The sequence below is a fragment of the Capricornis sumatraensis genome, chromosome 14 (genome assembly GCF_032405125.1).
Source record: "Capricornis sumatraensis isolate serow.1 chromosome 14, serow.2, whole genome shotgun sequence".
Classification (NCBI taxonomy): Eukaryota; Metazoa; Chordata; class Mammalia; order Artiodactyla; family Bovidae; genus Capricornis; species Capricornis sumatraensis.
This window is the reverse complement of record NC_091082.1, coordinates 39,178,653-39,203,569: the sequence shown is the minus strand read 5'-3', so window position 1 is coordinate 39,203,569 and position 24,917 is coordinate 39,178,653. Positions and strand designations below refer to the sequence as shown.

Genomic DNA, 24,917 nt, shown 5'->3' with positions numbered 1-24,917 from the left:
TCATGAGGAGGGTTCAGTGGGATGGTCACTATTATTTATTGAAGACCTACTTTGTGCTCAGTACTTAGCATGTGCGTGCATGCTAAGTCACTTCAGTCGTGTCCAACTCTTTGCAACCCTATGGACTGTAGCTTGCCAGACTCCTCTGTACTGGGATTCTCCTGGCAAGAATACTAGATTGGGTTGCCATGCCCTCCTCCAGGGGACCTTCCCATCCCAGGGATGGAACCCACACCTCTTACATCTTCTGCATTGGCAGGCAGGTCCTTTATTACTAGTGCCATCTGGGAATCCCACTTAGCATGATTTTTTGCTTCATAATCTTGTAAAGCCCTCTAGACTGGGATTATTATCTCCATTTTATTCATGAGGAAACTATTAAAATATGTTGATAGTCACACAGCTTGTAGAAGCCAGGACATTCTGACTTCAGAGTTCATGATCTTTCTAGATGTGGCTTTCAGAAGGTGAAGCCTCGTCCACAGATATGCACTAGTAAAAGGTACAACTAGAACTCAAACCCAGGCACTGGGTCTCCAGAGCTTCTGCTGCCAAGTGCCGGGCTATGCTCCATGTGGTCAGAGAGAGGACCTGCAGACAGTGAGCATTCTGAATGTTGGAGAGAACATTCCACATCCCGCTTTCCTTAGACCTGAGAATACCTGTGTCTTAGGATGTATGTCTAAACAGCTCATCCATTTCAAATAAGTATCCTACCACTGAGCTAAGAGATGGAGCCTTTGCTAACAGGTGGCTGTCAGAGTCACTATCCTTGCAACAGACCAGCCCCTGAAACATGCCCGTCTCCTTCCTTGAAGCCTGGCCAAGCTTTTCCCAGCCTGCTAGTTGGTGTGAGGGACCCTGATCCCAGGGACTGCCTGGTCATGAGCTTCAATGTGACTCTGTGATTCTGTAAACAGGAACTATGTGCAGATGGAATAATGACTTGGTAACCTAATGTTTGAAAGCCCCGTCTGTAAATGCAGGGAACCTGTTTGGTTCTCCCTGGACATCCTAGCATCAGAGTTATTTGAGACCTCCAAGGTTATTACTATTTGGCATATGATTCCATGGTCTCCTTAGAAACTCGTGGAGGGACTTCTGTGATGGTCCAGTGGTTAAGAATCTGCCTGCCAACGCAGGGGACATGGGTTTGATCCCTGGTCTGAGAAGATCCCACAGGCCGCAGGGCAGCTAAGCCTGTGCAGCACCACTACTGAAGCCTGCTGGCCCTGTAGCCTGTGCCCCACAACAGGAGAAGCCCACGAAATGAGGCGCCTGTGCGCTGCAAAAACGAGTAGCCCCCACTCACCGCACACAGCAGCAAGGACCCAGAGCAGCCCAAAATAATTAACTAATTATTTTTTTTGAAAAGGTAATTTCAGATATTTCTAGAAATTTTATCAGAAAAATGTCTAAACCTTCTTCTGTTCTAAAACCCAATTTTAATTTGCTTCTTTACAAAACATCTTTTCCCCTCTCTCCTATCAGGCACATTTGGTAACTCAAAAGCGGAAAGGAAAGTCATCCTTGTGGGTTTCACTGTGCCAGTGGTGGATTAGCAAGAGAATCTTACATTAGGCTCTAAGTAGGAAATGGGTGTTAGTCGCTCAGTCGTGTCCAACTCTTTGCGACCCCATGGACTGTAGCCCACCAGGCCCCTCTGTTCATGGGATTCTCTAGGCAAAAATACTGGAGTGGGTTGCCATTTCCTTCTCCATCTAAGTAGGAAAGCATTCTTTAAATAATGGCTGGAAAATCACACCCTTAATACCTTGCAGTGTGTTTTAGAAATTGGTGCTTCATCAAAATCTTTTATAATAGATTTGACAGAATGTCCAAAGCATAGAAGAATATGGAAGATTGCTCGATTTCTTGGTAGATCAGAAAAGTGAGTGTGTTGAGAAGAATACACTTTGAGAAATATATACTGTTTAAGGTGCCTGTCTCTTCAATCATCTCACTTAGAATGGCTGGAGAATTTCCCTGAAGTGGCTAATGTACCATAAGTAGACACTGTGAGCATATTATCTTGTGTGATCAAGACAGAAAAGAAAGGATAAAATAAGAGAAATAGCTCATTTAGCTTTTAGAGCCTCAGATCCAATTTTACACAGATTACTCACCTTTACAGAAGACATAAGCAGACTGTATATGCCTTAATTTAATTTGAGGCAGAAGAAGAAGGAGGATATTTTATTCTTGTCTCTCTTGTCATTGTGTGTGTTCATTAAATAAGTTTTTGCTTTAATTTTTAAAATTAAGCCTAGGAGAAGGGCTTCTAATGCCATTAATTTGATGCAGAAAGTCTATTTTGTACTAGTTAGTTTGAAGCATGCAAATCCATTCCTTTTTTTCTTCAAAGAGTGATATTTCACATTTGTATGTCATTCTAGAGTATGTCTTTTTTTTTTTTTAATCTCTTCATGCCTGTTCTGCAAGGGAGGTGATGCAACGAGCCCACATTAGGGGTAAGGAAGCCAAGCCCCCCTCCCACACCCACCCCCATCGCACCTTAGATGAACAGCTGCACCTGGTGGTGATGTTTGCCTAAGAACCCAGTCCCCTGGCTCCTGGTTCACTGCAGTCAGTGCCCATCACACCTAGAACCTGTAAGAATGGAGAAGTACTTCAGGTATGATAGAGCCTGTTGTTATTCTCCTGTGTTTTTTCCTCAAGAGCCGAATCCCATCCAGACATACACAGAAACCAGGCAAGGCTTCCTGGTGTGCTGCGGGCAGCCCAGCAGTGCTTCCTGCCTGCCCATTGGCTCGATCAGGCGGGGCTGGATGTCAGCTCACTCTCTGGTCCAGGCCTCTCTCTGTCTCATCTGAGCTGAGAAAGTCGCCCATGAGTGATGGCAAGGTGGATATTTCCATGGCTTACATTCATCAGAGTCCTCCCTAGTGTCACTGCATGCCTCAGTGGGATGGAAACCGACCCTGAGCTGGAGTTGTCAGTGCTCCCGGCTCTGCAGTTTGGAGGTTCTGTCTCAGGAGATGGCTCCTTGGGGTCTAGAATCCCCTCTGATGGTCTCACCAGCTCTTCTCGCCCCACCATGCTTCTGGTTGGTGGGTTCTGATGCACCCGTCTTATGTGACTCTGCATGCCTCGGAGAACCATTTCCAGATGTGTTTTAGAAACTTAAGAATATATGCGGAAGGTGAAGATCATTCTGAACTGCTGGAATTGAGACAGAAATGATGCCACCCGGTGTTCATGGTTCGGTTGATCTGATGTCACCATGACCAGCTTCTATTGAGCAGATTCTTAAAACTCTGTGAACTTAGACACCAGGATAAAGAACCAAAATACAGAAATAGAACGTGACTGAAAGATGGTGGTGGTGAATTTACTCTTCCGTTTCTAACCTTGTAGGGAAAACTATTTATCCTTGCCAGCACACTCTCATTGCACCAGCCAGGGACTGATCCCTGTCACACGTGTGTTGCTCCAGAGGCTTCATTGTGAGGCTCCACAAAGGACCTGAGACAAAGACACACCTGTGAAGGACTGCTGTGTCCTCTCCACACCCCACCACCTCACCATGGCTGCAGTGTTTCTCTGACCGATGAGGGACCCTTTGAAAGGTCAAGTTGGCCCCCAGCCCTCCTAAGCCATATAGTCTGAGGAGAACCTGTGACCAGACAGCTTGTGGGCGGAGACACAGGCGGTGAGGAACCTTCCTGGTCCTCAGCCTCGGTAAAGGCGGGGGTCTGGGTGATCACATGGGTGGAGCAGTGAGCCCCGTGGGGCTGCCTGTCGTGGGCTCCCCAGAAGGCTGAGGCAGTCAGCGCTGCTTCACATTGACAGAGAGTCTGTCCAGCTCAGGGTCGAGGCTCTGTGAGTCTCACAAACCCGCCTCTTCATTAGTCCCGCCAGGCCATCCAGGAGGAGGCCCTGGAATGATTAATGAGCAGGACAGCAAGATACCTGCTGTTGGGAGCAACACCTGTCCTGCACCAGCCACTGGAAACTCCAATGAATGAGGCAAAGTGGAGTCTCTACCAGGGAGCGCTTTGGTAGGTGAGGTGCTCAGCTCCTCTCAGGGAGTCAGGGCACAGGCTGGCATTTCCCTACTCTGGGCCTTTCTAGATCCTCAGTTGCTGGGCCCAAAATAGTCCCCTCGACCCTGAGAGCTGGGGAGAAGGCTGTGCATGGCGACAGCTGTGGGGACCCTCTTCCCAAGGCAGTGGCGAGGAGGGTTGTCAGAGATGTTGCCAAGAACCTACCAGTATTTGCCACAAAAGCACAAACTCCTGGCAAGAAGTTAGGGGACTTTCTTGATCACAAGTGGTATCTCCTTAGCACTTTAATTACAGAGGATTAGTAGGAAGTGGAGTGCTGGGCTCAAGGAATAATGACACAAAGAAATGAAGCAGAGAAACCCAATTTCCTTCCTTTAAGGGTGAAAAAAATATATATCCATTTATTTAAATGAATTGCAAAGAAGAGAATGGAAGGTGGCATTTACTTCAGCCCAGAATTCAGTAGGTTTTTAAAGAGCTGTGGATCTCCTTGGTCAGACCAGTGGCTGAGATCTGCAGCTTGTCTGGGAAAATCGAACCACAGGCCTGGAACTTCACTAAGATTCAGAAGCCTTCCCCCTGAACAAATGACTCGCCGATCCAGTCCCTTCTCTCCTGCTTCTCCTTGTGGGCCCTTGCCTGGCTTAGCTTATATTTTACATTCAGCACCTCTAGTTACCCAGAAATTGCATGTGAAATTGTGAAATAGAAAAGCAGTGGGCCATGTGACTCCATCAGTTCTGCCTGGGCTTGCATCATCCCTGACTTGTAGCGTTCAGGGGCTGGGCTAGGAGGCTGTCTGACAGAAAGCCCAGAGGCCCCAGGCACCTACCCAAAGTTGCAATTTGAATACATGCTCTTAGCACACCTGCTGTGTATAGACATGAGTGGAACTGAAAGAATATTGGAGACATTCATGGTGAACAAGAAAATTGCCAGAATGAAAGGTAGACAGACGTGATGGTTATTGTCATATACGCGGTGACTATGTATGAGACTAGACGGTGTTGTACTGATGGGAGCCTTGTAAGTCCCAGCACTTCATACCCAGCTCCATCTGCAGTGATTCCCCCATGGCATCCTGTCTGAGTCCAGGGCAAAGTGTTCTAAAACCTTATCAATCACACTGTGATTGGAAAACGCTAGAATATCGTGATTCAGAGAGAGGCAAGTACAGGCCGGAGGGGGAAGGGAGGCAGAAGATGGGGGAGGAGGAGGGGGAAAAGAGGAAGGAGGAGGAGAAACAGGAATCAGGCCCCTACTCTGTGCTCAGTACTTCACATGTCAGTTCATTCTCACAGCGATCCCATGAGATAGGCATTGTTGTTCCTAATATACAGATGAGAAAACTGAGGCTCTGAGAAGTTTGACTGTGTATGGGAGGCAGTAGTTGGCATAATGGAAAAAGTATGGATTGGATACTTTTCAGGGTTTTGGAGTCAGACAGAGGTGGGATCAGAGCCCAGCTGTACCACCCGCAAGTTCTGTAACATCTGTTTTCTCATCTATAAAATCTGGACAAGTCCACCTGTGCACAGGCCTATTGAGAGGGTAAAGTACAATACCATTAGTAATAGCACAGCCTTAGCATACCATAGACCCTCAGCAAAAGGCAGGTACCATTACTTGACCTCCCAGTGAGTTGGCTCTTCCCATCACGTAGCAAAGCATTGGAGCTTCAGCATCAGTCCTTCCAATGAATATTCAGGGTTGATTACCTTTAGGATTGACTGGTTTAATCTCCTTGCTGTCCAAGGGATGCTCAAGAGTCTTCTCCAGCATCACAATTTGAAAGTGCTCAATCTTCAGTGCTCGGGTGACTCATTGGAAAAGACCCTGATGCTGGGAAAGACTGAAGGCAAAAGAAGAAGAGGGTGGCAGATGATGAGAGGGTTAGGTAGCATCACCGACTCAATGGACATGAATCTGAGCAAACTCTGGGACATCGTGGAGAACAGAGGAGCCTGGCTTGCTGCAGTCCTGGGGTTGCAAAGAGTCAGCTTCGTGACTGAGCAACAAGAGCAGCAAAATTATATGACCTCAGTGGGAGAACAGAGACCTGCCTGTGAGAGGTCAGCTTCATCCCAACCTTGCCCTCTTCCACTATGACCACAGCCTCTGGATCTGCACTAGAGAACTATTCTTAAGTGATAAGAACAAGCCAGCCAGGACAGGATGCGGAACATCCAATGAGTCCAGTGCCCTAGGATTTCCTGACATTTCAGCTTTGCCCCCTGCAGATGAGTCCCTATGCCTCAGCAGACAGGCTGAGATAAGCAGGAGGGTGACCTCACTCGCTAGGCACAGTGGAGAGTATTCTCTGAGCATTTCCGTATGCTTGAAATCTTTGATGTAAAATTTTACAGTCCTTTTCCCCAAAATTGATGATTGACATTTCATCAGGCCTGTATGTTGATTAGATGAAGAGGGCATGATGTAGAGAGGAGTTCAAAAATACCCCTATGTGTGACTTCCCTGGTGATCCAGTGGTTAAGACTGTCAGCTTCCAATGGCAACAAAGCCAATGTGGGGGGCGTGGGTTTGATCCCTGGTCGGGGGATGAAGATCCCACATTCCACACAGCATGGCCAATTAAATAAATATATAAATTTAAATAATAAAAGTAACCCTATTCATAACATCAGAATTTGCCTCCTTGTATTAAAAAAAATCCCCTCCCTTCGGGTCTGTCTGCCCTGCTAGTCTTTGCAAAGAAGACCGTATTATGGTCTTTGCAGCCCCAGTGCCTGGCTCCTAGGTTAGATGCTCACACGTTTGGACTGAACTAGCTCCATGGTAACAAAGAGCTGGTAAGGGAGCAAATGCTGCCATTTTCTCAGAACTTGAGCCTCCAGAACTGTGCATGAGGCTTCAGCTCGACTTCTACTCAACTCAAAGAGTCCAGGGCAAGCAGTCCATTCTCACAAGTGCCCTGCTCAGCCCTGGGATGGGGCTGGGCTGGATTGAGCACTAGAAATGTCCACGTTCGTTGACTTAAGAGGCAGGTTAAAGGGGGTGCTGTCTCCTGTTTCCCGCGGAGATGTGCTTTCATCCCCTGAAATGACCATTTCTATGCACTCACTTAATGGGATCTCAAATAACATGTTTCAAACAAATCTTTTATCACTTTTGCCCCTTAGAACACATTTCAAATGCTGGTCATTAGAAACAAGCCATTTTCACAGTCCTCTAATGATGACACTAATAACTGTGGGTTTTTGTCTCTAAGAGTCCTGATGTGCAAGAGGCAAGGAGTAAATTACGGAGCTAACTTTTATGTCCAGGGTTTATTGATCTGTGAGCTTCGAGAGAACTACACTAGCCCCCAAAGCATGGCAGTCCAGATTACCTTTTCATCTAAGTAATTGGGCCACCTGGGTACAGTTAACTTTCTATTTATATTAATAGGAAGATAAAGAGCATGATGTGCCAGTTCTGTAATAAAGTAACGGACGTATCAAAATATTCTACCTGGTAATTATAAATAAGTCAGTTTTCCCATGACCTACTGAGGATTATGTTGCTAATTCATTGTGCATTTTTTCATAATTTGACATGAGATGATTCCACACTGCCATATACACTTGTGTCTCCAACGGACGTAAAAATACTCCATCATAAAGTATCCAAGTGTCTTAATGCCTGTCATTTCCTGCCTTTGTTTCTTTACAGGTGAAAGTCATGCTTCGCATCTGTTCCACGCTGGCTCGCGATACCTCAGAATCCAGCTCTTTCTTAAAGGTGGACCCACGGAAGAAGCAAATCACCTTGTATGACCCCCTGACGTGTGGAGGTCTAAATGCCTTCCAAAAGAGAGGGAACCAAGTTCCTCCTAAGATGTTTGCCTTTGATGCGGTTTTCCCACAAGATGCTTCTCAGGTGGGTATAACCCCTCCTCAGGTTCAGGCCATATTGATTAGTTTCAAGAATCTGTAATTCTTCACTAGGACCCAAGAGCTGCCTTCCAGAGCAGTCTGCTGGGTCAGTTCCAGCGTCCACACAGCAACGTTTCCAAGTCAGTTTGAGTTCCATTGACTAGTTCAGTCCTTTTGAATGGTTGGTGTCACACCTTGGGCAGGCTGTGCCAGGATTTCAGCAGAACATACTCTTGGAGAGAAGGAAGAGTGAGCCAATCAGTGGATGGCAAACAGGAGCAGGAAGGGAGCGGGCCGAATTTGAAGCTTCAGGAACAGCTGCATCAAGGTGCTGGCAACTGGTCCATTGGGACCCCACTTCTGCCTGGGCATCTGCAGTGGACCACCAGGGACGTGTCTCTGCCTGGGCTTCTGGGTGTGAACCTATAAGAAGAGAAAAGGTGTTTCAAGGAGCTGGGTTAGAATTAGGCAGGGCTCTCCAGCTCCATAGAGGGTAGTCCTAGTGAGGACCTGGAGTGTTAGGCAGAGAAATTGAGGCTGTCATGCAGTCCTGTGGCCTGGGTCAGGCTAGGGATAACTCTTGCTGCATTACAAACTGCTCTAAACCTAGTGGATTAAAACAGGAATAATTTATTATCACTCATGAATCTGTGGGTCAGCTGAGCATTCCTTTACACCCAGCTTGGCACACCTGTGCATCAGTGATCAACTTTGGTTTGGGTCAAGAACTCCATTGATCTCGGCTGGATGTTATCACATGTTTGAGGATTGGCCAGCTTTAGGCTGGTCCAGAGTGGCATTGGGCAGCTCACTTGGTCTGTCTTCCATGTTGTCTCTTATCAACCTGCAGGCTATCCTGGGCTTGCTGTCATGGCAGTGACAGGATCCAAGCTTGCAGGCCTCTTGCGGTCTTAAGCTCAGAACTGACACATCGTCCCTTTTGCTGAATTTGATTGGTCAAAACTTGAGGGGTGGGAAGAGGCTCTGCCTCTTGATTGGAGGAGCTGCAGAGTCACATTGCAAGGGGGAAACACACAGAGAGCGATGGAGAATTGTGGCCATTTTTGTTGTTCAGTTATGAGTATAATTTGGAGGCTTCTTGGGGGCCTACGATGCCAAGATTCCTTAACCAAAGCTCCTGGAACCCATCCCAGTAAGAACAGGTGTACTAGAAGATCCACTTACACCATCTGGTGCGATTCATCTGCCATGAATTGGTGCAATGGATCTTGTAGCAGACATCTGTAACCCAGGTTATAGGTGTACAGTGGCCTACTTTGCCTGCACTCTGGCATCAGACACCTGCAGCTTCCTGATAAATTTCTAGCACTTCCCAAGATTTATTCAAAACAATGTACAATCAGGTAACTAATAGCCTAGAGCAGAACCTGAAGACAGGGTGCTGATGGCTGCCATTTGCAGCTCCTGTTAATTTCCTCCATGTGGCATCTGAATGTAGGAAGTAGTGATATTCACATGGGCACGTATATTACACCATTGGCACTTAGCACATATTATAGGCTCCATTCATTAACAAGCCGAGCATGTGGTTTCCCCAAAGAGTTTTACTATGAAAAGATGAAGTACTTTATGAATAAGTTCTATAGTTTCTCTCTTCGTTACATTTTTTGTGTGTATTCTACCACCCAATGGGCTCACTAATCTAAACCTGACATTGGGTCTAATAAATGACCCACAAATAATTTAATTAAGCTAAAACTTTTCAAAAGCAGATCTCCCTAAGTCATAAGAATTCCAAAGCAAACCCTAAATTAAGTGTGGCCTATTAATGAGTTTTAGATTTATTCCGGAAAAGGGAGCCATCTTTATTGCTAGTCTTTGCTTACATTTTGCACTTGGTTCCAGGGCTCGTGTGCTCACTCTGACAGTTGCAGCCACTTCAAAATGCTTTGATTTTGCTACGGTTCTAATATAGTAAATGACAGTTCTATAAATTAATAAATTTGCAGTTTTCAAGAAGTTTCATGTACATTAACCCACTTGGACTCTTCTTGGAATCCAGTGGTATTGGAAAGGGAGTTATTGCTGTTTTCACATTACAGATAAGGAAACTGAGACTCAAAAACTCAGTCTCTCATTCATAGACCCTTTCCTGGGTGGACATCCATCCTGGATTCTTCCTAAGAAACAATCTGTGTCCTGCTCAGTATGGTGTTGTATCTTTGTCCTCTTGCCAGTTTATCCACTGTTTACTAGCAGTGTGTCCTTGGGCAAGTCACTTCACCTCTCTGGGCCTCAGTGTGCTCAACCATAAAATGAAAACAAGATCGAAATATGCCTCATGCGGTTGCTGTGATTCACTGCGTGGATACACATGAGGTGCTTAGAGCAGAGCCTGGACGTAGTGAGTGTCCAATCAATGCTATTTTTACTATTCTCTTGTCATTGTTAGCAGTGATATCAGGCTGCTGGCATGGCCAGCCTCGGCCCCTTTGAGGGAACACCCTTTGAGCCTCTCAAATGGGAAAGCAGGAAAGTGTGCCAAAGGGGCCTCTGCCCTCAGGCCCTTGTGGTTGTCCTGTGAAGCAGCAGCCACCACAGTGGCCCGAAGCAGTCATGAGCTTTGCTTTCACTGGGTCTCTAAGGACATCAGATTCCTGAAGCTCAGCAGTGCTTAGAGCAGCCCTTGCTCCTCCTTATAAGCTACCCTCAGTACCCTCAAGTGGGCTTGGCAGTCATCAGCTGCCCATTGCTGGGGCAGAGCTCTGCTGGGTCCAGCTTTTGGGAGGTGTCTTAGTCCATTTGCACCCTCTTAATGAAACAGCACAAACTGGGTTTCTTATAGGCAACAGAAATTTATTTCTTACAGTTCTGAAGGTTGGAAGTCCACGATCAAGGAGCTGGCAGTTTCAGTGTGTGGTGAGGGGTGCTTCTTGATTCATAGACAGCTGTCTTCTCCATACATCCTTACATTGTGGGATGAGCAGGAGAGTTCTCTGGGGCCTCTTTTGTAAGAGCGCTAATCCCATCCACAAGGACTCCACCCTCATGACTTATCACCTCCCAAAGGCTCCACTTTCAAATACCATCACACTGAACATTCAGCATATGAACTTGGATGGAGGAAGGGGAACGCAAACATTCTGTCATCACCAGGAAGGGTGGGTGGGAGAACTGAGGCCTGCCCATGGGGAGCCCAGCCCTGCCCACAGAGTCTGCTCGGGAAGGCTCCTGCCTCTCTTGGTTCAAGGGGAAAGACAGCAAAGGGCCTCCAGGGACCACGGTCAGCTCCTAACAAACACCAGATGGACATGTTGCTGAGCATTCTCTTCTCAGTGAACACTGGGCAGGAATTCTGCATGGGGACACCTGCCCGCCCACCCTGTGCCCTGTGAGGCCGCTCCTGTATCTCTCTGACCTCGGGCCTTTGGACAGGGGAGTCAGGGATGTGTGTGGATTTGGCTCACATTCAAGCATCTTTCTCTTTGCTGACCTTGAACCTAATATGGTTTATTTTATGTATGGCTCTAGGTGGGCTCTCCACCTCCTAGATTCCATCTCACTTCATATCCAAGGAAGGCAGGATTCATTTGTTGATAACTTCTCCCAGTCCTGCAGAGGCACGTTAGCAAATTCCATCAAGTTTCCACTGCCTCCATCTCAGGGTTTGGCACTGGGCTCTCATTGCTTAGGCTCTGGGGGTGAGACAGAGCCTGTGGTCCCCACCGCAGCCTTGTCCAGCTACCGCCTTCGTTGAGTGGGAGCCCCCAGCAGAGCTGCCGAGGTGACCACCAGAACAGTTGACAACTGTTGGGAGTGTGGTTTTTCCGTTTCAGTTCAGGGGAGAAAATTGATTTTTGAACACTTAGGTTCATTGTGTTGCTGCAACCTGGAGGTGAATAACTGCATTCATTGCCGAGGCTGCAGTTCTCAGATTCCCACTAGGAGGCACATTGCTCTGATGCCCGTGGAGCTATCAGTTTGCACGTCCTCCGACTGCTTCCAGATCTGCCACGATACTGAGGCAGAAAAGAAGTTGCAGCACATGGCGAGTGATTGGCCCTCTCGCTGCTGTGGAAGCCTTGGATGCCAACCAGAGGGATTTCCCAGATCCCCAAATCAGTTCATTAAATGTACTTTCTTATCATTTGCAGAGCACTGTATTATTGGGTGTTAATGGGGAAATACCAAATGTCACCAAGAGCCTGGCCTCTGTCTAAAGATTTCATAGTCACACTGGAGATGAGACATATAACAGGCTGAAGAAAACCCACTGTAATATACTGACCGATGGTGATTAATAGTGTATATGTTGAGTGTATCGATAGAGAAAGAAAGAAAAAGCTGGTTTTGAAAAGGGAAGGATGGAGATGGAGAAAGAGGAGGGAGTTAGGAAGACAAAGCAGACATCCATCATTAACCTCCTGCTTGTATTAGAACTATAATGTATCTCAAGGTCACTTTTTCCTGAAATGGCACATCACCTTTTACTCTCTAATAAAGCCTAATCTATTTCATAAACGCATGCGCACATGTGCACGCACATGTGTGTGTGAAAGGAAGGAAGGATCTAGTTAGCAGAGGGTGAATGGAAAATTTAAATATTTGTACAAGGATGCCAGAATGGTAAATCAGAGAAGGGTGTAAGGTCCGTGAAGGCACCCTGGATTCCCATTCCAGCCTGTTCCTGCCTCGTCTGCAGAGACAGCAACTGAAATATATGATTAGCAGAAGGTTGGTTTGCATGTAATGAGTGTAACTTTCAGGCTTGCAAGGGACTGGGAAGTATGAAGGGTTCTGAGAACCTCCAGGACTCCATTAGAGCTGACCCATCTGAAAATGCCAAGGCTTTGTGACCCTGAGCCCGAGGAAAGCAGGCACCAGTTTCCATTGTTAATGGTCCACTCACAGCTTGTGTCTCCTCTTGTGTCTGCCAGGCGGAAGTGTGTGCTGGAACCGTGGCAGAAGTGATCCAGTCTGTGGTCAATGGGGCAGATGGCTGTGTGTTCTGTTTCGGCCACGCCAAGCTGGGTCAGTGAGAACTTCGCTTCTTCATGCTGCTTGCTGGAGTCCCTATTACTTCATCCTTTTTTCTGTATTGTCCTCAGATGAAGGGGAAGGTGTTTTCCTGCAGTGCTGAACTGAATAATCATGAATAACTGTTTCTGCTTCTGAAATGTAGATGTTTATCCTAAGTGGATTCCCAGTCATCTAGTAAAGCTTTAAAGTCCGGAAGATGAACAAAGAGTAACGGGGTTGTTCCCAGTTGGTCTGGGTCAGGGTCATGCCCAGAAAGCCAGCAAGAAAATTACATTTCCTGAGCAGGGGTTGTTGGGGAGCAGAGAGGGCCCCCCTTTCCTCTTGGATTCTACATAAAGCCAGAGGAGCAGCCACCAAGCAAAGCCTAAACCCCATTAGACCCTGTCTGGGGGGATCAGTCTGGAAGCACCCCTACTTCCCACCACCCAGCGGTCGAGAACCCACCTGTGCTGAAGCACCTGGGAAAGGAGGCCTCCCCACAGCTCTGTGAGGGCCTAATGACTGAATCCTCCTGAAGTGCCTTCTTAATCCTGACCTATGGCCCTCTGCTCACCAGGTCTTATCTGGCGTGCTTGATAAGTTAGTAATTTGGGGCGTTCCAAAACATGGCCCTGAGCAGAGCTCCCAGCAGCAACTTTGCTATAATGGAGCCAGTTCTAGGCCAGGATGGAAAGCCCATTTCATCTCACTACCACTTCTTGATCTCTGATCAAAGCAGTGGTCCAGATTTTAAAGGGAATTTGCTCATGCTATAAAAGTATACCCAACATTTAACTTGAGAAAGGATACAAAGTGTAAGCATGTGGAGTGAATCTGTGGGGTGTGATAAAAAGACCCGTAACAGTGATGAAACACCTCTAGCCTTTGCACCATGAGGAAAACAGTGCGGAAACTGGATAGCTTGTAATGTTGTGGGATCTTCCTCGAGGTCAGTTGTGATTTAACCTTGACATCAGTCTGGGTTCTCACATTCTTTATTATAGCCCTTCCATCAATAGTACTTGGAAATGTCTTCTTTGTTGTTGCTGTCACATTTTTGTTGTTGTTGTTGTTGTTGTTGAATACTTTTCACCTTTTCATTTCCTTTCTTCCCATTCCCCACTCCCCAGGCCTTTCTCCTGCATCCTTGCATCTATTCCTGAGATTGCAGAATGATGTCCAGACACTCAAGCTGCTGTTCTTTCTTCCCTTGCCCTCCCAGGAAAGTCCTACACCATGATTGGCAAAGACGACTCCATGCAAAATCTGGGCATCATCCCCTGTGCCATCTCTTGGCTCTTCAAGCTGATCAACGAACGGAAAGAAAAGACGGGAGCACGTTTCTCGGTGCGGATCTCAGCCGTGGAGGTGTGGGGTAAAGAAGAGAACCTTCGGGACCTGCTGTCGGAGGTGGCCACGGGCAGCCTGCAGGACGGCCAGTCCCCAGGCGTGTACCTGTGCGAGGACCCCATCTGTGGCACGCAGGTGATTGCTTCCGGGGGCTTGGTCGGCTCCGGGTGGCTCATCCCTACCTCAGCGGCTGGGGCACTTCACCTCGTGACTCACTCAACATGTAAACTGGGAAGGCTTGCAAGTGTTTACTTTAAAGTGGACTGGAACTTTATGGCCTGCAGCTGCAGGACCAGCTGCTTGCCCAACCTAAATATTTGTACCTTGAATCTAATTGACAATGAGCAGGAACCACAATTGTTGTAGCAGTCGGGGGGAATTGAATTCACTTTTCTTTTCGCCCCTTTCCCCCCCAAAAAAAGTACAATCTTTCTTTTGTTTAACAACAAGCCGAAATATTTACTGCTTTGCACAAATAGCTCCAGCCATTACTGGGACTGTTTATGGCTCTATAAACTGTGTTTCTGGCACTGGTTTACAGCCGGATTAGTGGTGCTGTAGGAAAAACTAATAACCACTTTCTAATTAGAACCATGATATAATTGCTAAGCCAAGAGAAGTTCCAGTTGGCCTCTTCAGGATGTCTTGCCTGTTGAAAGTGTTTCTACCTCGCTGTTTGATGATAGATGCAGGAATGACCTGGGAGGTCTCTGGTTCACACCCAGAAGAATCACTTCTTTCAGTCTCTAGCAGTAGGCTTTAGTTTCTAGTTTTATCAGATGCCTGCATTTTAGATGTGTTCATTTTGATAAGTATAATACCTATCTCATCTCAAGTGGGATTATTTTCTCAGGTGAAGGTACCCTCTGTTACCCCCATCTACTCATACCTGTCCATGTTCTTGCCCTGCTTAAAGCATCTCAGATCCTCCTACTTCCATTATGCATCCTCGTGATTCACACAGCCTTACGTGACCTTCCAGGATCACCTATTCCCACTTCCCTCCTTGCCGCTCTTCTTAAATTACATTTAGATCACCTCAGAAAGCAGTGACTCTCAAACTTTAATGTACATAAGAATCCCTGAGGATCTCGTTAAAATGCAGATTCTGGTTCTGAAGGCCTGGGATTGGGCCCCTGATCATGCATTTCTAACAAGCCTCCCAGTGACTGACCGCACTCTCAGGAGCAAGACTCTAACGCATCCACCATCCTCCCTCTTACCCTGGGCCTTTGCAAATTCTGTTCCCTGTGCGTGGAACAGTGCCTGCTCCTCTCCTCTTGCTCTTCATCTGGCTAGCTCCTTATTTGGGTGTATTGGCTAGATGTCACTCCTTCCAGGAAGCCCTCTTGGATGTTTCTGCTGACTGTCACTTGTGATTGCCTGGTTAGTTCTCAGCAATGCCCAAAGGTCTGTACCATGTCTGACTAAAATTGGCTCTTCATAGTTTTAATGATGCATCAGATATTATTTGGATATGAAACCTAAATAGAATGCAAGCTAAGTGGTCATACAGACCTTAATGCAGTGGTTCTCAAACTTCAGTCTTCATCAGAGTTGCCTGGAAGACTTGTTAAAACACAGACTGCTGGGCTCCACCTCTAGAATTTCTGATTCAGTAGGCCTGGGATAGAGCCCTGAAATACGCATTTGTAACAAGTTTCTATGTTATACTGATGTTGCTGGTCTGGGGACTACACTTTGAGAACTACCAGTTGGAAGCATAAGACGTGCTCAGACCTCATCTACACAGCACCTGTGACAGAGTTGGTGTGACCCTACCCACTGTTCCCACTCTAAGCATCACCTAGACATTCAACTATGCTATAACCTCCATTCACTTTTATAACATCAATAATGGAGTTCCACAGAGGTGAAAGCTCTGATTAAATGAAGCTGGGAGAGATTGGGGGCAGGAGGAGAAGGGGACGACAGAGGATGAGCTGGCTGGATGGCATCACTGACTCGATGGGCGTGAGTCTGAGTGAACTCCGGGAGTTGGTGATGGACAGGGAGGCCTGGCGTGCTGCGATTCATGGGGTTGCAAAGAGTCAGACATGACTGAGCGACTGAACTGAACTGAACTGAACTGAAGAAGAGGACAAGACCCATGTCCTCTTTACCTTCTTGCTGAAGAATATTAAACATTCTTTGAGTTATTTTTCTGCCATAGTAAGTATAAAACAATGAGCACAAGAGAACCTGTCTTTGAAGTTTGAGGATTTTGGTGGCCTCAGGTTCTAAACATCAACTCTCCCAGTTCAGAATTATGGGTGCAGTTAGAGTCAGAATCAGTTCAATTCAGTTCAGTCGCTCAGTCATGTCCGACTCTTTTTGACCCCATGAACTACAGCATTCCAGGCTTCCCTGTTCTTCACTATCTCCTGGAGCTTGCTCCAACTCATTCCATTGACTCAGTGATGCTATCCAGCCGTCTCATCCTCTGTTGTCCCCTTCTCCTCCTGCCTTCAATCTTTCCCAGCATCAAGGACTTTTCTAATGAGTCAGTTCTTCACATCAGTTGGCCAAAGTATTGGGCTTCACCTTTAGCATCAGTCCTTCCAATGAATATTCAGGACTGATTTCTTTAGGATTGACTGGTTTGATCTCCTTGCAGTCCAAGGGACTCTCAAGAGTCTTCTCCAACACCACAGTTGAAAAGCATCAATTCTTCAACATTCAGCTTTCTTTGTGGTCCAACTCTCACAACCATACATGACTACTGGAAAAAACATAGCTTTGACTCTATGGACCTTTGTCAGCAAAACTGTCAAAATGTCTACTGACCCTAAGGCTCGTACTACAAATCATTTCTTTGAACAGATCAGAAATATTCGTTTCCTTTTCTTCCCCTCCCTTGATAAAGAAATGCAGGTCAAATGCTGATAATATTGCTCTGAGTCAGGTTAACTGTCAAAATAATTGCCAAGGCATCTCATAGGATTTAGATACATCCCCCCTGATGCTTCTTTAATCAATTAATGAGTATGCTTTGAACATAATTTAGAAATTAAAGATAAAGTAGATATCTCTTTAGATGAGACAAATGATATAGATGAGACATTCAAGTAGCTTGGGGTTGTTTTTTATTTTCATGTCTTTTACATTTACTTGTTTAGAACTATTCTAGTAAATGTGGCCTAAAATTGACTTTAATTAAATAGCTGGAAAAATAGAGAGTTGAGTTAAAGCCAAGTAAGGTTTCTCACTTCTTTGAGATACAGTACCCTGGATTACCTGCTTCTGTACAGTCTAATCTTTGAACTCACGATGCAGCCACATCCCACATGTTCCCTTAGGTACACGGATTGCCCAGGATGTTGGGTTTTCTGGGCACTGCAGAGGTCAGGGCGGGACACCTGCTCCCACTGAACACTGAGATAAAACCATTTGCTTTTCACGCCTGCTACTTAGAGATTCTGGGCTTCCCTGGTGGCTCAGCAGTAAAGAATCCACTGCCAATACAGGAGATTCAGGTTCAATCCTTGGGTCAGGAAGATCCCCTGGAGGAGGAAATGGCAACCCACTCTAGTATTCTTGCCTGGAAAACCCCACGAACAGAAGAGCCTGGTGGGCTGCAGTCCATGGGGTCACAAAAGGGCAGACACGACTTAGCAACCAAACAACAAGAGCAGCTTACAGATGCTACTTCCATTGTAAAATGGGTAAAAATATTCTTCTCCAATAAGCATGCTTAGGGTTAATTTTCAGATATGAATAAATTAAGCTGAGAATTGCACATGGGCATGGTCCCTGGTTCCAGAAGGACATCAGCCTTGGAGAGTCGGGGACAGCCAGCCTGAGTGGCAGGTGAGCCCTCTCGCCCGCGGCATCAGCCCTTCCCTTGTGTCTTGCAGCTGCAGAACCAGAGCGAGCTGCGGGCACCCACCGCGGAGAAGGCTGCCTTCTTCCTGGATGCGGCCATCGCCTCCCGCCGGGGCAACCAGCAAGACTGCGACGAGGATGACCTCCGCAACTCGCACATGCTCTTCACGCTGCATATCTACCAGTACCGCATGGAGAAGAGCGGCAAGGGGGGAAGTAAGTGCGCCTCGACCCCCACTCCTCCTTGCCCTCCCTGGGGAGAAGGCTCTCCTCCAGGGCAGCCCGGGACCTTTTAAAGCACAACACGAGCTAAGCCCTTCCCTGGTGGTCCAGTGGTTAAGACTCTGCACTTCCAGTGCAGGGAGCATGGGGTTTGATCCCTGGTGGGAGAACCAAGATTTCACATGCCTTGGGGCTCGGCCAAAAAGAAGGTATCTAGTAAATGAATTTTTAAAAAGAAATGTAGTACAGTCTCACCAGTCTGGGCTGACCTTTGCTTTTGAACATCCAAGCGAAAAGGGCTCCCTTGGTAAAGATAATTTACACGTGTAATTGCTATGGGAACGTAAGAAAACAAACTTTCATAAAGAAAAACAACCTCTTCATAGTATATTTTTGTTCATAAACCATAAAAGTGCTCATCATGAAAGACCAATGTGTCTACCAAAGCACCCTGGCCATGTTACTAATCATTAGTTTGAATCCACTCTATGAACCCAGAAGAAACAAAATCATGTTTTTAAAATAGACTGTGAATCAGACTTTTGAATAGCTAACCAGATCCTGGCTGCCTCCCTCCCTCAGGTAATGCCCAGCAGTGACATTTCTCTGTAAACACCTAGGCCTGGGATGTGCTCTGTGAGCAAGCTGCTCTCCCAGGAACCCAACTCAGTACTTAGAGGGTCCACTCCTGGCTGTTTTCAAAACCAGCACTGCATCACTCCAGTCTTTGTCTGCCGAGTAGTATATACTCCATGCTCAGAAGTTGAGTGCCAGCATTCAGTTGAGTGTCTCAGGTGGGACCCTGGGCTGTGGGCAAAGTAGTCCATTGACCTCACTGGGCTTTTCTAAGGCAAGTGTGGCCCCCAACACTTGGCTGGCCAAGTAGCAGCAGCTCTCTGTCCCCTTCTACACGGCTTTTCAAAACCCAGGCAGTTGGCCCCCAGCACTCTCCAACTGGATGCCAGAAAGACAGACAGAAGCCCTGAGTTAGGTGTTTAGGCCTGGTGTCTAGAAGTTGTGGAGCTAATTGACTATAATGGGAGGCAACCAACCAACCAAATTCCATAGAACCTGGAATTAAGACACGCAGCCTCGACCTGTGGATGGGCCCCCCCGTTTGGGCCCCTTGTTGCCCAAAGAGTTGGAAACTGGTTCTCCTGGAGGCAGCTGTGGGGGGCTTCCATTCCCCCTTTCTGCTTAAGGGAAGTGGAAGCTCCCTCCTCCCATCTCAATGCCTTTGTTGGTCCAGTCTTCCGTTATTGTTCCTACTCCTTAATTGTTGTTTAGTTCAGGTTAATGAGATATAATTTAAATTCAGTAAAAATTACCCACTTTCTATATTGTTAAGTAAATGTTGGCAAATCTGTTCAGCTGTGTAGCCACCTCCACCATTATCAAGATAGAGAACAAAGCCACGGGTACAGAAAAGTCCCTCTAGCCCTAGCCGTCAGGCCCCTCTCCAGCCCATGACAACCACTGATCAGATTCTTGTCCTTATAGCCTTGCCTTCATCCAGAATATCACCTAAATGGAATCATGTGGTCCACGTGTGGCCCTTTTGTGTCTGGCTTCTTTTACTTAATATAATGCATTGGAGGGGCTTACCAGATAGCTCAGCAGTAAGGAATCCACCTGCCAATGCAGGAGATGCAAGAGATGGGGGTCGATCCCTGGGTTTGGAAGATCCCCTGGAGAAGGAAATGGCAACCCACTCCAGTATTCGTGCCTGGAGAATTTCATGGACAGAGGAGCCTGGCGGGCCACAGCCCATGGGGCTGCAAAAGAGTCGGAAAAGACTGAGTGACTGAGCATGCTGCAGTGCATTTGAGATGCATCCTTGTAGCCGCATGGATCAGTCATTCACTTTTCTTGCAGAGATATGCCCTGCCCTTCTCCCCTGTTACGGGATTGTGTAGTCCCAGGACTAAAATCTTGCTAGATATCGTTGCTGGGGCCAGAATTCCACTAACCCAGGCTTGGACCCACAGCCTTGGCTACTTACACTGGCTGCTGCCCAGGAATCCAGTACTGGCCCTCACTTGCACCCGAGGAGATATGTCGTCCGTCAGCTGATCAGATCCCTCTTGACAGCCAGTGATGGTGATACAGGTCTGGCTGGGGATGAGCAAAATCTTTCGAATGCGAGCCTTTCAGGGGAGATTGATTTTCAGTGGATGGCTCACATTATGTATAGCATTTCCATTTAGAATAACTTGCTAGAAGAGAAGGAGACAAGGAATTAGGATAGGGATGAAATGATCCAGACCTTTAAATTCTCTAACAGAGCTTTATCCACAGTTCTCCTGACAGTCTGGGAGCTGGCTTTAGATCCTGACCTCACTGATTTTTCTGGGTTCTATCTTAGCAGCATGAATGTGGGGAGTCTGAAAAAAAATATTTATTTTATTCTTTTAAGCAGCCAGTAATCATCGTAATCAAAGCTTACAGTGGATTCTTGTACTGTCAGCAAAGGGTGACTTACTGAAGATCTGAATCTGGAGCCAAATAGCTTCCACATGTTTCTGAGCCGAAAAGCTCTGGAGGAAGGATAATCTCCTCCTTATAGGTTTCAAACCAAGTTAAAGCAACTTTGTTAGTTTTTCACTTCCTTTCATGGGTCTGCTCTCAATCTGGAATCTGAAAGTAGGGAGGAATCTTGAAAACAAACAAACAGTTGATTAAATTATTTCAACTCTAAGAACTTAGCATTCAACTTCCAAAAAGGGTAGGCTAGGAGAAGGAACGGAGAAGGCAATGGCAACCTGCTCCAGTACTTTTGCCTGGAAAATCCCATGGATGGAGGAGCCTGGTAGGCTGCAGTCCATGGGGTCTCTAAGAGTTGGACACGACCGAAGCTACTTAAGCAGCAGCAGGAGAAGGAAATGGCAACCCACTCCTGTATTCTTGCCTGAAGAATCCCAGGGACAAAGGAGCCTGGTGGGCTGCTGTCTATGGGGTCGCACAGAGTTGGACATGACTGAAGCGACTTAGCAGCAGCAACAGCAGGACACTCCTTAAACCCAACCATCCACCCAAGTCAGCCCTTAACCAATCCTGGGCACTTATTAAATATTTAACATCAAATTCATTTTCTTCCTATTTATAAATTGTGGAAGTGAATGGCTTTTAAATAATAAATTCAGGTTTAAAGAAAAGGCAGATACCATTAATGGCTTTCAGAATCTCGATAGTTACTTTCTAACATGGCTGTAGATGAGAACAAAGAAAGGGCAGGCATCGAGGCTGATGATGGGGTAAGCCCTGAAGGATCTGGGGGCATCACCTGCCTGCCACAGCACCTGGCTTCCTGTGAGGAAGAGAATTTAGGCCAGAATGCACACAGCCTCCTAGCCTGCGGCTTGCTTGACCTCAGTGAATTTATATCTGTTTAAAATATAATGAGGAGATTTGGAGTGTTGTTTAAAATGGAAATTTTGTTTACTTATATATAAGTAATAATCCCCTTGGACCTGGGAGCCAGAACTCAATTAAGGAAAAGTTTATTAATTAGTCACCCTGCAGGGAAGCAGAGCAGAGCAAACTGCTGGTAACTGGCCATTAGAAGTGAAGATGATGGATCCAAAGAGTTCAAATTAGTTGTCTGCTGTAAGAACTAAACACACCATGTGTGCATAGGCACCTGGATCTTATACACATATATGCATTTTATAAACACACACATACCTACACATATGCACATGAGTGGACAGACGAAAATGTTTTCAACATGTCCAATCAAGATAGGAAAGAAAATTCTGTGTTGATATATCACTGCTTTGCAGATAGCACTAGGTTAAGCTTAAAATGTTTCCTGGTTTAAACGTTGTTGAAGAATTAGTGAGGCTGATTCTTCACCCACCACAGAGCCTTCCCCCGCTTTGCTAAGCTACCTCTGTAAAGGCTTGAGATTCCCCTTGGAAACTGCACTGTTGAGGAAGAGACCCTAAAACTGTAACAGTTAGGAGTTGCTCCCCATAAAGATGAGTGAATTAGAAGTTCAAAGCCAAATGGTACTAGTGATACTTCAGTGGAATAAGTTCACCATATAGATTTTTGCAAGTCCTATTGATTAAGATGGTCTTTAAAAGCACCATTTTGATGAGTAATCTCAGTTTGCAAGCAACTACTGCCCAGGGTTAAGAATAACACTAGGTCTCTGATTTGTTCATGCACTTTATCCCCTCCAGGGGAAGAAGTGTGGAGGCTGAGTGGAGACTGGGCTGGCTGTGTGTGCAATTGTGTACAGCACACAGGCCTCCATCTGTGTGTGTGTGTGTGCACATGAACCAGTGGACGAGGACACGGACACTCTCTGCCTGCGCTCATCTGCTCAAGTCTCATCAGACTATTCCCTTAATCTTGGTTTCCTTTTGACCACCAGCCACTCTTTCCTGTGTGTCTTGGAATGGCTTGAATCAGCTGATGTTCTATCCAGGGCTATGGGGTCCATAGGACTCTAGAGATCTGTTATTTGGGTGGTGAGTGTGGGAAAAAGGGATCTGGGAAATGTTGCTTTTAAAAGAGGCAGACCTGGGCCTCTGCTGTCCATCACTGCAAAGCCCTGTGGAGCAAAGATGGTCGCACATGAGGGCCGCTGCAGGCTCTCATGTTCTCCTTGGTCAACAGGGAAATGACAGTTCCATGGTTTGAGATTTTTATAATATGATTTTTAAAATCTTGGGCCAGGAGACAATTTTCCAGACTTTGCAGTCTGGGATTCCTACAGTGATGCCTCTTGGCCTCCCACCACCTCCACCAGGGCAGCTGTTTCCAATCTTCTTTTGGAGCCTGAGGCCCCTGCTCTATCTCTTTCAGTGGATAACCAGCCTCCTGTTTAAGGAGAAGAACAAGTCAGTCTGACTATGGCCTCAGCTTCTGTCCTCTTAGCATCCAAACCTCCTTGTCCGTGTGCCTCACTTTCCCCCGCTCCTTTCCCATAGATCTGCTCCCTCCCATCTCTTTGATCTTCATCCTGCCCCCTTCTGCCTCTTCTGGGACCTCACCAACTGGGACCCCCATCAGTCATCTTTTTGTGCTTTTATTTTCAATCTCTTCTACCACTAGAGTCAAGGCTGCCTCCTCTTGGAAGGAAAGGAAGGGGAGGAACAATAACATCGTTTGAAAAAAAAAAACAAACAAACCCTTGTCTGGGGACTTCCTTCGTGGTCCAGTGGCAATCTGCCTTGCAATTCAGGGAACTCGGGTTCAAACTCTGGTTGGGGAACTAAGATTCCAGGGTTAAGAACGCAGCAACTAAGCCCATGAGCCTCAACTGCTGAGTCCGTGTGCCACACCTAGAGAGTCCATAAACTACAACAGAAGATCTCACATGGCCCAGTGAAGATCCATGTGCCTCACCTAAGCCCCGATGTAGCCAAATAAATAATTTTTAAAAGCCGTGTCTGAACCCCACTTCTCCCTTGAGCTGCCTCCCCGTAAGCCTTTCAGGTTCTCCCCTCTGGAATATCTTTCTCCTCTAAGTCCCATAGCATTTCAGGGGATGTTAAGCCACTGCCTTATGTCTCAGTCATTCTGGGCTTGTCTCAGCCCCCTCGACAGACTACAGGCTCCCTGGGGACAGAGCCTCCTGTCGCCTGGCACAGTGTCCTCTGCAGCCCAGTGAGGTGCCTGCACATCAGCTCTTACGTGACACACCAAACGGCATGTGTGCTACGTATTAAACAGTGAGTGAATTTCTTCCTTACCTCATTCAGCTGATTCATAAAGAGGTGATGGTAGCGGTGGTTTAGTTGTTGAGTTGTGTCTGACTGTGATCCCTTGGACTGCAGCCCACCAGGCTCCTCTGTCCATGGGATTCTCCAGGCAAGAATATTGGATTGGGTTGCCATGCCCTCCTCCAGGGAATCTTCCCAACCTAGGGACTGAATTCAGGTCTCCTGCATTGCAGGCAGTCTCCTGCGTTGTAGACAGATTCTTTACCCACTGAGCCACCAGGGAAATTCTCAGAAAGACCACCCTCTTACCCTTTGTGGAAGCAGGTGGTGTGAGTTCAGAGAAGCCGTCTCATGCAACACAGTCAGAAGGAATTGATCAGTTAACTGAGAAAGTTAAGTTAAAAAGGAAAAATCATATTAAAGGATACATTCATGTCATAAATATTTTCAACTTAAAACATACAATTGTGTGTTTATTCATTGGTCTTCTGATACAGGGCCATGGTTTTCTCTTTGAGATGAGTTTTCAACTTTAGATTCTGACTTTTATAAACCACACTCAATATTAATAATAGTCTGGCTTTTGCTTTCAATTTCTTCTGAATGATTCAAGGACTTAAGAGACACTTGTACAGCTAACTGGGTATAGACTTTTTCTAGATTCTTGAAATTTTTTCCACACTGTAATTTCTCATTCATACCAAAGTCAGTATCTTTTTTCAAAAACTAACTCATTTTAATCACACCTTTCCAAAGCATTGATTTAAGTGTTTTAGAAATATTAACTCTTTACATAAATGTATTTTATTGATTTACATAATATTTTATTATTTTTATTTATAATATTAAGTACAAGTGGCATAGTTAGGTTTGGGAGGAAAGCCAGCTGACCTGTTGATAAGTGTACAGTTCATGTTTTTGGAGCAGAAGTGCAAAGACAAGCTGAGGAACAGTCAACACAC

The 24,917-nt window shown here is 46.3% G+C and overlaps 1 protein-coding gene across 1 annotated transcript in view; it reads left to right on the top strand.

Moving 5' to 3' along the window:
- The window catches only part of KIF26B (kinesin family member 26B), a 508,250-nt gene that overhangs the window by 408,370 nt on the left and 74,963 nt on the right, over window positions 1-24,917 (top strand). Inside the window, exons 6-9 of the mRNA XM_068986463.1 lie at window positions 7,701-7,907; window positions 12,802-12,895; window positions 14,106-14,368; window positions 18,091-18,274. Of these exons, the coding sequence (XP_068842564.1) occupies window positions 7,701-7,907; window positions 12,802-12,895; window positions 14,106-14,368; window positions 18,091-18,274 (748 nt within the window). The remainder of the gene's footprint in view (window positions 1-7,700; window positions 7,908-12,801; window positions 12,896-14,105; window positions 14,369-18,090; window positions 18,275-24,917) is intronic.